We start from the raw sequence: 13,501 nt of genomic DNA, 5'->3' as shown, positions 1-13,501 counted from the left end.
AAACACGGCAGATCACCACAATCGTAACAATTAGGAGTGGGAGAAAAATCAAAATATGACATATCGTAAATTTTTGTTTCACAATATCAGAATCAGGATTCTTCACCAAAAATCTTTTTTTTTTCATAAATTGAAATTCTCAATTTTAGTTTTTGTTTTCAAACTGGATTGAAAAAAGTTACCACTTTTCTCCAGCAGAGGGCGAAAAGTTTCTCTCTGACTCAGGCAATGTGCATTTTTTTGGAATAATATGGCTCCTGATAAAGTCTGATGACGTTACCATCATCATTCAAATTTTTCACATGGTCTGGAAAGGAAACTAAAAATCATGAATATTAAAAAATTGCAATTTAAAATTGAATCAGTACCCCAAAAATCATAGCAGAATCAAAATCGCGAGAATAGCATATCGTCCGAGCACTAGTAACAATGGTACGGTACTGTTGTATGTGCGAAGTGGAGCGTGACGCCAGCGTTTCCACTGAAAACGCCTCCAACTGTAGCGGCAGCGTTTAAGAAAAACTCCACTCTGGAGGCCGTTTTCACAAGTTTCCGTTTCGGTCAGCTAAAACACAGTTTCCATGAAAATAAGAGGCTGAAACTAGGGATGGGTACCTTTCACATTTGAAACGGTACGGTACAGATGGGTATCGGTACTAAACAGTACCAATTTTCAGAAAGTCTTAGAGTTTATGTGGTAAAAAAATGTCAATTTTTTTAATATTAATATATATTTTTTTCAATTTAACATATTTATTTTTCAGTATATAACCTTGTAATGTTGTGTTCATGTCCAGCAAGAAAGATACACCAACTCTTCCGCTCCTCCACAGTCACAAGGACGGGTTTAGGTATCTAAACATGGTACCTTTTGATTTTCGATGAATCCGGACTTTGTACGTTTGACAGAATTTGGTCGGTACCGTTAAAAGTACCTAGTTCAGTACCCATCCCTAGCGGACACGCAACAATACTTTTGCGTTTCATCCTAAAAGCACTGTTGTGTAAACGGCTGCCCATTCACACTATCAGGCCCTGTTTACTCTACAACGTTTCATAAAAAATGCAAAACAAAGTGAAAAAAATCTGCGTCACACGGAAACACTGAGGGACTGAAAACACCACGGTCATATCAACGGTACTGTTGTCCAATGTTTGCACTCGCCAAAGCGGAGTGTAACTTAAGCGTTTCCACTGAAAACGCCTGCTTACTGTTTACACAAAAAAGCGGTGTTGGTAGCGTTTCAGAAAAATCCCGCTCTGGAGGCTGTTTTCAAAAGTTTGTATTTTAGGTCGGCTGAAACGCTGTGTCTGTGTAAACGCAAGGCTGAAACAGAACAAAACCTGTTTAGGAGGTACTAAACCAAGTCCATCACAGCTGGGGGTTAGCTTACAGTGGGGGGGGAATAAAAACAGTGACTGCTCCACCAATCAGAGATGACAAGCTAGCAGGCACCACCCCCAGAGTCCTTGGACCTTTGGAAAGCACTTCCCACCAGGTAGAGCCATTTTCAGGGGTCAATTTATCTCCAGAGCTAGATTTAGACGCTACACACAAAGCTTCTGGTTGAAATCAAGAGGCAGCATCCGGTCAGTAAAACTGAAGCCTATGCAGAAGTGCTAAAAGTCGCTGTTTGTTGAAAAACGCTTCAGTCTGGCTGCGGAAAGACCAGAAGTCACGTACGCACCCAGCCATAAAAACAGACTTTTACGGGATTAAAAACATATTTACAGCCTGGTTTAAAAACAGCTTAGGTCTAAAACGCTGATTTCACTATCGGCACACATTGTACGATGAGTGAATTTTTTTTATCTCCACGGTTTAGAAGTTATTAGGATCGTTTGATTTTCCAATCAGAGGCACATCTCAGGTCCCGTGACCGCCAGGCGCCTTGTAGCTGCTCAAAGAAAAACTCACAGCCTGCGTCATAGCGAGTGTGGCTGTGTCAACGGATTGGCTTCATTTTACGGTTCCAGGAACAGACGGTTGACGTCGCGGAGGCTACGTCCATGTTCTATACAGTCTACGGTTGAAATGCTACAAAAATCTGGGGTAAAAAACATGCTTTAAGTGGTCTAGGTCACGTTCCATGAGGTTCGTCCTCACGTGGATGGCCAAGGTTTTGAAAAATCACGTTTTACATCCAAAATTGTCCATCTATCTAATTTTTTTTGTTCCGCAAAAACTTCTTAAAACAACCCCATCATTTTCTGGCAATCCAAAATAAGTAACAAAAAGACAAAGGGCTCTTTTGCAACTCTTGGGTTTTCGGACTGATTTACGGTCGTTTGATGTTACTTTAAAAACTTGAGAATCATTCAAAATTAACTTGTAATCACAGGAAATTTGTATAAATAAAAAAATTGGTTGTACAAAAAAATATTACAGCTTGTTTGTTTTCTATCAGTGGGTAGATCTCCTAAACTGCCTCCTCTTCTCCAAACTAACCTTGAAGTGTAAAATCAGTGGAATGATCCTTTAAACTGAACTTCTCTGCTGGACTTTGACAGAAAGCACACTTTGTTTCACTCTGCTGCGCTGATAACATGTTGCATAATCTCATGAAACGCTCACAGAGCCGCTCTGAAGCAGGAAATGGCGAACGGAGCAGACGCTGCTGCAGCGGCGTGTGTGAATGCTCTCACGGCGTTTGTTGAAGATGGAAAAACTCTGCTGGACCTCGCCAAGACCGAGAGCAAGGAAGGTAGGCGGCCAGGCTTTTTACTGGGCCAGGCCGGGGATAAGTGTACGAATAAGGTTCAGACTTTAGTTTCCTTTTCTGTCAGGCTCACTCCAGGAATTCATCAGGCAGAAAATACGAATAGAGCGACGGCGGTCTCTGCTGGGTCTGATCGAGGCTGGAGCCGCTCTGTACAGGAGGTCTGGGGCGTTACCCGTCATAAAGATGGTTTTCTTTACTACTGCTGCAAAAACACATCTCAAATAAAGTTTACAGCAGCAAAAATCCACAGATTAGCTACTGACATGTGTTTGTTTCTATTACCACAGTTTGTGCGTTCGAAGGAAAGCGGAGGCCGACGATCTTTGGAGGAAACACTCGGAGTAAGACTTCAAATTAACTCATAAATCTGCACCCAAAACTTGAAAGGAACAGAGGAAAAGACTAGTTACTTTAGGAGTTTTGATGATTGCTCATCGATCAAAAACAAGGATCTTCAACCTGCGGCTCTGGAGCCTCATGCGACTCTTGCAGTGGCTCCTCGTAGCTTTAAAAAATATTGTTGAAATTAAGAATTTTAACTTTTCTTACAGCAGGTATTGAGGATTAAAGACACAAAATGAAATTGTATCATAACATCTTTGAACTAAATATGAATCAGCTCTTGCAATAAAGCTTTAAACTTTTTAATTTTTTTAAAGATTTTTGCAAATTTTTTGGCATTTTTTCAAAGTAACAATTTTTTTTTTAAGATTTTGCACCTTTTTTTTAAATATCAGGTTTTTTTTTAATTGATTTATTTTTTCTTTAATTTAGAAAATATCCAAACTTTTTCAATTATTTTGCAAATTTTTTCAAGTTCCATTTTTTTGCCATATTTTCTCAAAATTATTAAAAAAATATATATATTTTTTAAGATTTTACTTTTTTTTAAATTTCATTGTTTTGACATTTTAAATAATTATAAAAAATAATTGAATTTTTTTTTTAAGATTTAGCAAATTTTTCAAGTTTTAGTTTTATGCTTTTTTTTCCAAATTTAGAAAAAGGTTTTAAATTTTTTTTGCAAATTTCTTTTTTTTTTAAATAATTTTTGAATTTTTTTTTGCAAATTTCATTTTTTCCAATCTTTAAATTTTTGATTTTTTTAAATCCAGTTTTAAACAAATTTTGCAAACTTCTTTTCTCATAATTTTTAAAAAAAATTTTTTTTCCAACCTCTGCAAATTTCCGAACATTTTTACATCCAGTTCTAAACAAATTTTGCAACTTTTTGAAACTTAACAATTACATTTACAATTTTATAAACACAAAAAACATTTTGTACAGATTTTTTTTCTCTAGTTTTTTTTTACTATGTTTAGGATTGTATCCACTTTTTAGTCTTTATTGTGAAGATACAGTTGTTTTTGTGGCTCCTGAATGACTTTCATCCAGCTGAGCTGAGGCTTATTGGCATCTATGAAAGTAAAAGTTACAGACCTCTGATCTAAAAAAAATAGTTTAATAGATTTCTGAGCATGAGCATATTTCACGGCGTAAAACAGGACTCTATGAAGAAACTCAGGAAACTTCAGACATTAACCATCCTGTGCATTCTTTTATTTTCACCTCCTAACCCCACACACTAAAATAAAACATTAATAACACTTTCATGTCTCCTCCAGCTGTGCAGCTCTGCAGGAAGCCGTGCAGGACTTTCAGGAATTAGGAGTGAGTGACTGATTCACATATTTCTCTTTCTGCTCTCTGCAGAGCCATTGTCTGAGCGTTAAGTGTGTCCGATGTGCTGCAGGTGCAGTGGGATGCCTTCCTGCAACATTTGGATGATGAGTTACAGCGAAAAACAGTGGGCGGCGACTCGCAGGTGAAATGCATCTCACCTGAAACACGGCTAACAGACGCCAGGACAGGAGAGTACGTGGTTGATTATTCTAAATCCTCAATCACAAATTTATCAGGACTCATTAAAGTGAATGTGTCACACTTCCTGTGTTCAGTGTTTCCCTGTTTGTGTGACTCGCAGAGCAGTGACACTAGAGAAATATTTTGGGAAAGGTAAAAACATCCTTCTGGTGTTGATCCGTCAGTTCTCCTGTCTCCTCTGCCGTCTCCATCTCAAGGATCTGGAGAAAAACCAGGTAAACAAACCGAGGAAGACCAGAGGCAGAGCGTCCTGTCATAGATCAGGATCTTTAAAAACAATCTGCTTCTTGCTTTTTGTTAAAAGGACTCTGTGTTTGACTTCTTTTCAGCGCTCTCTGGACACACACTCGGTAAAAGTGGTGGTTGTTTCGTTCGGCTGTCAGGAGGGAGCGTCACACTGGATGCAGGAGACGGGCTGTCGCTACGACATGCTGCTCGACACCGACAGGAAGGTCAGAGGTCAACAGAAGACACACTACAAGCTTGGGTTTTCTGTATCTAAGACGTCTTCAACATCACTTTATAGCACAGCATCCTACAGGAGGAGAACCTGCTAGATTTCTCTTAAAGTTGCATGAAACATTCACACTTTTTAATGTGCCACAGTTGATTGTTTGTGATGGTTAAAGAGAGGTATCCAGGTTAATAATCCAACGTGACATCTAACATCTGTGTTTGGTTTCCAGATATACGCAGCGTTCGGTCTGGGAGCGTCTGTGAGGAAAGTCCTAAACTTCAGCAACATGCTGCTCTACGCTGAATATGTGGTGGACAACATGGAGTTTCCTAGAGGGCTTCCCTCAATACAAGACGACATGTTTCAGGTTCGTTAAAGTATCTGAATTCATGGATTACAAAATAAGAAACAGATTTTTGATTATTCTCTGTTTTTCAGCTGGGAGGCGACTTTGTTTTGGACGAACACGGGAGGGTGCTGTTCTCTCACTGCTGTCAGAGTCCGTTGGACCGACCCAAAGTGGAAAACATCTTATCTGTGTTGTAAAAGTTTCTGACGCACAAAATGGTTTAAATAAAGGAGAACAGATTTCGGCTCAAGACGTCTTATTTCAGCCTTGATATTTTAGCTGCTGTCTCTTTAAGGCTCCTCGATCAACAAACCCCCTACCCTCTGATTGGCCAGACCTTTAGAGGACCAGTTGGAGGCGGAGCTTTAAGGCAGACTTTGGTGTTTGAGGGCCGTCCAGCCAATGTGTCATGAACGGGTTGGGAGATCTTTATGTGGTGAGGAGTCTCTGAAGATCTTATGACGATCAGGTCAGATCTATGAACATGCGAAGACGAATAAACACTCTTTAAAGAGGAGGTAGTGAGGCTGGGACGATATGTTTTTCTCCTGATTCAATTCTTCTACGATTTCTGGGGTGCGGATTCAATTTGAATTGGAATTCTTAGATATTTCTGATTTTTGTTATAGTTTTAGTTGATCTTTATTTCATTCATGTTGTTATATAAAAAGACATATGCATATAATATAAATATAAGAAAATCTGAAATTAATGAGACTTAGACTGTGACTTAGATTTGAGACGGCTTAGGTCAGAGTGACCTGGAGTATAAGCCGTCTGATGACTGAGTAACTCAATAATCGGACAGAGAGGAGGACTTTGGTCACCTCTGGTGCCCATCTTGTTTCCTTACAGTCGTGTCTCCTCTTCAGCAGTTTGAGCAGAGAGCAGCTGCTTCCCCTGAGAGACAGAGAGTGTTTCAGACCAGACTCCAGTTCATCCAGATGGCAAATGTAAACAAACTCATCGAGCATGTCGGAGACTTCGGACCTTTCCAGAAGAGGATCGTCCTGCTCGGTTCGTTTCCGTTGATCATCTTTGCGTTTGTCCTGGTCGGGGTGGTTTTCTTAGGGTACACCCCGGATCACCGGTGTGTGATCCCTGGGTCTGAGCGTCTCCAGGAGGAGTGTGGCTGGACGGACCTGGAGTTGCAGGAGATTACAGTTCCTGGCTCTGATGGGTCGGGACCCCTCAGGAGGTGTGAGAGGTTTGACGTGGACTGGAGCAAAGGTCAGAACAAGTGTAGTGATGTGAACTGGCTGCTGGCTTTGAATGAAACCCGGTCGGTGCGCTGTGACGGAGGGTGGGTGTTTGATAAAAGCCACAGCACGATAGTCTCTGAGGTGGGTCTTATTTGTTCCTGCACTAACTTTATGATAAACTAAAACGATCCAGAATCAGCTTATTTTTCTGAAGGTCTCTTTTCTTCTGTCTAGTTCTCTCTGGTCTGTGAGAGATCCTGGCTGGCTGATCTGAATCAAGTCTTCTTAGCACTGGGCTTTTTTATTGGAGCTTTCATCACAGGGTACCTGGCTGACAGGTCTGATCACACAAAAATAAATAAGTTCACTTTCTTTTTTTTCTGGTGATACTCTCGATGACGACGCTCTGATCTGTCACAGATTTGGTAGGAAGCCATGTTTGATTGCATCGATGCTTGGCCTCGGTGTCTCAGGTGTTGGAGTGATGCTGTCGCCATGGTACCCACTGCTGCTCACCTTCAGGTTTCTGCAAGGGTTTTTTGGAAAGGGAGCGTGGACGGCTAACTATGTCCTAGGTATGTTCAAACTCCAGCGTATGAGGAGGAAAATTTGGGGAAATTTGGTCAGATCATAGACGTCATGCTGCCTGACTCGTGCCATAGATCAGGATTCCCTCAAACTCCAGAGACCAATGACGTTCGATGACATTTCAGCTTGTTTCATCTGCTCATGTATCTCATGTATGAAAGCTGTTAACATTTCCTCTTTCTTCTCGGTGCAGTCATTGAGTTCTTTGGATCCAACAACAGGAAATTCGTATCCATGGTGAGTCGGACTTTCTACTCCACCGGCATGGTCATCCTGCCCGGTCTGGCGTACTTCCTGTCCTCCTGGAGGATTCTGCAGCTGGTCATGAGTCTGCCCTGCATTCTGTTCATCTCATACCACTGGTACACACACACACACACACAGGAGCTGCTTTACATGAACAGTTTGATTCATCATAGACAAGGGTGTTCAACCTGCGGCTCTGGAGCCTCATGCGGCTCTTTGACTCCTTTGCAGCGGCTCCTCTTAGCTTTAAAGAATATTACTGAAATAAAGAGTATTTATTTTGTTTACAGAGGGTATTAATGATTAAGAACATTGGCACAAAATAAATTAATGTGTTAACATTTTGTTAAAAAAATATTGATCACATCTTGCAATAAAGCTTTAAAAAAAAATTTCACAGATTTTACTACAATTTTTGCAATTTTTTATTTTTTTTATTTTTCAGTTTTGAAATTTTTGGAAATCCCCCAAATTCCATCTTTTTTTAAAAATTGAAAATTTTGAATTTTTTAAAAAATTAAGCACATTTTTGAAATTAATTTTTTTTGTGAATTTATGAAGTTTTTGCCAATTTTAGCACATTTTTACAATTTAATTTTTACGAAAAACTTAAGATTTAAAAAAACGTTTTTTTTTTTAATTTTGCAGTTTTGAAATTTTTGAAAATTTTAAAATTAATGCAATTTTTTGCAAATCCCCAAATTCCATTTAAAAAAAACATTGCCATTTTTGTTTTTTTTTTAATTTAGCAAATTTTTGAAATTACAATTTTTTTTTTGCAAATTTTTGAAATTCTCTCAAATTTTAGCACATCTTTTTAATTTCATTTTTATGAAAAACTTAAGATTTAAAAAAACGTTTTTTTTTAAATTTTGCAGTTTTGAAATTTTTGAAAATTTTAAAATTAATGCAATTTTTTGCAAATCCCCAAATTCCATTTAAAAAAAACATTGCCATTTTTGTTTTTTTTTTAATTTAGCAAATTTTTGAAATTACATTTTTTTTTTGCAAATTTTTGAAATTCTTGCAAATTTTAGCACATCTTTTTAATTTCATTTTTATGAAAAACTTCAGATTTTGAAATGTTAAGACTTTTGAAAAATTTTGCAACTAATTGAAATTTACATTATTATTTTTATTATTTATTATATTCCAAAACTTATTAATAATAAAAAAAAACTTAGACATCACATGTAAAATTCAATTAACAAAAAAAATCCTGTTTAGAAAATTTTAGATTTTTACTTTCTTTAGAATTTTATACATGTTTTTTGTTTTAATTGTGAAGATAAAGTAGATTCTTTGGCTCTTAAATGACTTTAATCCAGGTGAGCTGAGGTAAAACAGCTCCTATGACAGTAAAGGTTGCAGACCCCTGGTCGTAGCTATATTTAATCCAATCAGGATGTGTCTGTTTCTCAGGTTTGTACCTGAGTCTCCACGATGGCTGCTCTCACAAAACCACGATGGCTGCTCTCACAAAAGAGAAGCGATGCAGAAGCGATGAGAGTTGCATCAAAAATTGCTAAATGCAACGGGAGACTTTTACTACCAAATCTTCCACAGGTATGACAAAATAACTGATCTAATTTAAAGCAGTTTTTGACACACTGTTAACCACTGAGTGTGATTTTTTTTAGATAACTCTTCTGGAAGAGAAGAACACGGTAACTCCTGTTTCAGTGATGGATCTGTTTCGATCCCAGAGTATGAGAAAAAACACTCTGATTCTGATTTACGCCTGGTGAGTTGATTTAATTTCATTGTAAGTCCATAGATGATCGGATGGTACGCAGATGTGTTTCTTAAAACATTACTTTTAGAAATGCAGACAAACAATAGGAACTTAAGCACTAGAAGTGTCTTGCTTAATTATGAAAAATCTCCTCTGACTTTCAACAGAAATCTAGGCGTGTCCGTGTGTTCATCAGCGAGCGACTTTGGAGCAATCGTTGCCCCGTTTCTCCTCTACAGATTGGCCAGTGTCTGGCAGGAGCTTCCTCTTTTTCTTTACGGTAAACCCCCGCCATAATCCATGAATACTCTTCTAAAGTAAATAATGTTTGTAAGATTCAAAGTGTTGATTTCTAACAAAGTCACGTCTGGTTGTTTAAGGTGGGATGTCAGTGGTGTACAGTGGGTTGGTGACTTTGCTGCCTGAGATGAAAGAAGTCGCTCTGCCAGAAACCATCGAGGAGGTGGAGAATCTCAAAGGGTAAAATTATCTAAAAATTAACCTTACTATAACATGTAATTCATCTTTATAAACCAGGTTTAACAGGTTTAAAAATTGATTGAAACCGACACGACAGGGAAAAGGTGTCAAGAGTAGGGGAGACGGCAGGGAAGGTGTCAAACGAAGGTGGCAATATGTGAATGTTTGTAAATTTAGACGCACAATTAGGCAGATGGCATGGTAAGAGTCACACTCTAATCCTTAGTGTCTGTTTTTGTTTTATGCTGTTTTTTTCAGGAGAAGAGAGATGTTAAAGCCCGCAGAGACAAACTGCATGGTTATCTGACGGAGCTGGACCATCACTGGACTGTTGGTGTTTGTTTACGACGCAATGTGGCTGTTGTTGCACTTTTGTGTAACACTTGATATACAGAGACCTTAAAGGTGTGGATGAGTGATTCACAGTGAGAGGCCTTATAATCACATATTCATATAGATCAAGGGTATGTAACCTTTACTTTCATAGGAGCAATTAAGCCTCAGCTCACCTGGATTTCAGTCATTCAGGAGCCAGAAAATCTACTTCACCTTCACAATAAAGACAGAAATGTTGATAAAATCCTAAACATAGTAAAAATCTAGTGAAAAATTATATGAATAAAATGTTTTCTGTGTTTACAAAATTGTAAATAATATTGTAAAACTTTTAAAAATTAACAAAATTTGTTTAAAAAGGTGGAATTGGAATAATTTTTCAAAAAAATGTGCAGAAATTGAAAAAAATGAAAAAAAATTGGATTTTTCTTCCAAATTAAAAAAAATTTCAAAATGAAATTTAAGAAATTTGCAAAATCTTCTAAAAAAATTTGGATATTTTTTCTTAATTCAAAAAAAATGTCAAAAAGCTGAAATTTAAAATATTTGCAAAATCTTTTAAAGAATTTGGATATTTTTTCTTAATTTGAAAAATGTCAAAAAACTGAAATTAAGAAAATTTGCAAAAATCTAAAATAAAATTGAAAGCTTTATTGCAAGAGGTGATGCATATTTAGTTTAGCAAAATGTTAATACGATTTTATTTAGGGTTTTTAGCCATTAATACCCTCTGTAAGAAAAATAAAAATTCTTTATTTTAATATATTTTTTTAAAGCTACAAGGAGCCACTGCAGAGGATTCAAAGAGCCACATGAGGCTCCAGAGCCACAGGTTGAAGACCCCTGATACAGATCAATAAATTTTCTGTCATCTTAGACTCTAGTGAACAAAGGCAGGATTTCATCTTTCTTTGTTTGTGTTTTATGTCGGCTGCTTAGAAAGACTTCTCAAACAAGTTGTACTGATTAAATCTGAAGGAAAATGTTCTTCTTTGTTTTTATTTTTATATATATATCAATGTCCAACCATGAAATCCATGTAACCACTTAAAATCCAACAGTCTGGCTCTTGAGGAGCTCTGGGATGATTCTTCTCTGAAGGCTTGGCTCAGGGTCCAGGATTTAGTTCTTGGTCCATCGGCTATTGGCTGGTGAAATGAAGGAATTTCAGCCAAACATTTTCTGATCATGAGTAACGATGCATGAAAATCTGTCACTGAAAATGCTTTTATTACTGACTGTCCACAGCTGAAACACTACAGTTTCTTTCCTGCATGAATTTATCTGTGGAGCACCACTCCTCTTAAAATTCTCTGACTTTCAAACTACTGGGATGCAGATATTAACCTCCAGTGTCAGTTAAGACAACTTCATAGTTGAAGTGATCACATTAATAATAAATAAGGCCTGTTTAAGCTTTCCAAAATAGCTTATGACTTTATTTATTTACTTTCCAAACGTTAATTTTTCTACTCCCATTTCAGAAAATTGGCGTCACGAATATGTATCCAAACCAGACATTTACAACACTGGGTTAGAGTTAGCTATTTAAGCTAAGTGTATTCTGTAGCAGGGCATCTGCAGGTTTGAGCAAGTTAAATTTAAGACTTTTTAAGACTTTTTAATGCCACCTCAAATAAAATTTAAGGCTGAAAACCCTAGAAATATAGGTGATGGTTGGGGGATCCTGCTGAAAAAATACCTTTAACCCTTTGACTTTCAATTTATAAATGCAAAGGATATGAAGTGTATTCAATTTTTGACCTGTTAAAGTTCAAGCCAAGAAAAAAATACATTTTTTATTTATATGTATTTTTTTATTTATTTATTTGTTGTTATTGGAACACTGGGGTCAGAAAAAATGATTATTAAAAATAAATAAATAAATAAATACATTTCAAGCTATAGAGACGACTCAACCGGTTTTATTCAGTTCCTATTATTGATGACATATAGTTAGACAAGTTACTAAAGTTAGAGTATAAACACATCAGACTTTTGTCTGGAGGAACAACTACTTAGCAGAAGTAACCCTTTAACAGAATTTTTGTATTTATAGTTAAAACGCATTAATGTGTTCCTTGTTTTATTGTTACTGTTACAGTTGGAGATAATCCTTTTACTGAGCAGTAGCTGGATACCTGTTAAATCCCAGGGTATATATTAAAGACACTTTGACAAATAGTGTATTCATGCTATTTTACATTATACACCTGAGTTTGAGAAAAAACTAACTTGAGATTTTCTGCAAATTTAGTATAGTAAGAAGTACATTTTTCTATTAAATACATGAAGTCTTTTTTAGCATTTGAACATAGCTACTGCAGTACTGTGTTTTATAACTTTGACCCTCTCAGTCATTAAAGGTAAAAGTAAACTAGTGCTAGCTTGTTAAGCTAATAAACCATGTAAGAACAGTGTTGTCAAACAGTTCAGTTGTGTAGTTACAAAATATATAACAAGATCATAGATTTATATCTATTGAGATTATTGCAATTAAAGTATTCTTCAACTGAATTATTGATATGGTAGTTTTGATGAAATAAGGGGAATTGTGCTTTTGAAGGCCTTTACTCTGACCCTGTAGTACCGTTACATGATTTACTGCTGGTTTTCTCTTCCTGCTGTTTCAGGGCTCAGTCACACTCGCCATCTGTTGCGTACCCATGCACGCTTTAAACCTGAAGTACAGCTTGTGTGGCTGTTGTGACCACTGTTCAGGTACGGTACACTTTATTGGCTTTGACACACTTTGGAGGGGTGCGCTTTGGTACAGTACACAGACATGAAAAACCACGTCTATGAAGTATGTATCCATGATATATAATTGCTGTGACCGCTCCTCTCAACAATCATTCCAAACAAACAACAGACACTTCCTGATGACGTAGACAAGCCCGGAGTTTGTTATGATATGACATTTAGGCAATTGTGCTTGAGTCTGGTTCCTATTGGAGTAGTGTGACTATGGGCTGTACCGGCCAGAAAGGTAATGGCAACCTTGATTGAGTATGGCACGGTACGGATGTTGTGTGACCACGCCCTTATTTTAGTCCAAAACTTTCCTGCTCCATAACCCCCCCTTTCCCCCTGATTGGCCAGCCCAATGGACCTTGGTATTTGAGGTCCATGAACCAGTTAGGGGATCCTTATGACCTAATCAGTTCAGCAAGTCTCAGCAAGTGACGATGTGGTGAAGAATAAAATGTTTTGATCAGTTTATAGACCGATTCAGGGATTTCTCCAACATATGAACTCTAGAGGTTTGAAAAGCTGCACATGCCCAGTCTGAACTTCCAGCATTGTGACTTTATATCAATGTTTACAGTATCGGAAAGCAGAATACCCCCTAAAGCCCCGTGTCCACCAAGAAGTCAGGTTTGGATCAGTACGGTTTGGATCAGTACGGTTTGGCTTGGTTTAGCATGGTCCTGTTAGCTTTTCCACAGCCAGCCTTGCCCCGTTGGGTGCTGGATGCTAATAGTCGCCCCAGTTACATAA

At 37.5% G+C, this 13,501-nt stretch overlaps 1 protein-coding gene and 1 long non-coding RNA gene across 3 annotated transcripts; both read left to right on the top strand.

Moving 5' to 3' along the window:
• The first annotated feature begins 2,687 nt into the window (after positions 1 to 2,687).
• Positions 2,688 to 4,846, top strand: LOC141806874 (uncharacterized). 2 transcript variants are annotated; one of them, XR_012599798.1, is made up of 4 exons: positions 2,688 to 2,881; positions 3,011 to 3,064; positions 4,349 to 4,394; positions 4,477 to 4,846. It is a non-coding gene; the product is annotated as an uncharacterized LOC141806874 (long non-coding RNA). The 2 variants fall into 2 exon arrangements; XR_012599797.1 differs by having other exon boundaries at positions 4,349 to 4,846.
• A 1,511-nt stretch (positions 4,847 to 6,357) lies between these two features.
• On the top strand, positions 6,358 to 9,971 carry LOC141806123 (solute carrier family 22 member 3-like). Its single transcript, XM_074691389.1, has 8 exons — positions 6,358 to 6,756; positions 6,850 to 6,953; positions 7,036 to 7,190; positions 7,397 to 7,565; positions 8,872 to 8,918; positions 8,951 to 9,015; positions 9,090 to 9,193; positions 9,923 to 9,971. Exons 1-8 carry the CDS (start codon positions 6,358 to 6,360, stop codon positions 9,969 to 9,971), a joined length of 1,092 nt encoding a protein of 363 aa, XP_074547490.1.
• Positions 9,972 to 13,501: the final 3,530 nt, after the last annotated feature.

Source organism: Halichoeres trimaculatus, unplaced genomic scaffold (assembly GCF_033239565.1).
Source record: "Halichoeres trimaculatus isolate MK-OKI-2021-1 unplaced genomic scaffold, fHalTri1.1 fHalTri1_scaffold_17, whole genome shotgun sequence".
Lineage (NCBI taxonomy): Eukaryota > Metazoa > Chordata > Actinopteri > Labriformes > Labridae > Halichoeres > Halichoeres trimaculatus.
The sequence above is the reverse complement of the archived record's forward strand: the minus strand, read 5'-3'. Positions and strand labels throughout refer to the sequence as shown.

Excerpts from the sequence above, each read along its gene's own strand:
- LOC141806123 (XM_074691389.1), top strand. The coding sequence starts at position 6,358 with ATGGCAAATGTAAACAAACTCATCGAGCATGTCGGAGACTTCGGACCT. Across the intron at positions 7,191-7,396 it reads GACGGCTAACTATGTCCTAG|TCATTGAGTTCTTTGGATCC; the intron begins GTATGTTCAAAC and ends TTCTCGGTGCAG. Across the intron at positions 7,566-8,871 it reads CTGTTCATCTCATACCACTG|GTTTGTACCTGAGTCTCCAC; the intron begins GTACACACACAC and ends TCTGTTTCTCAG.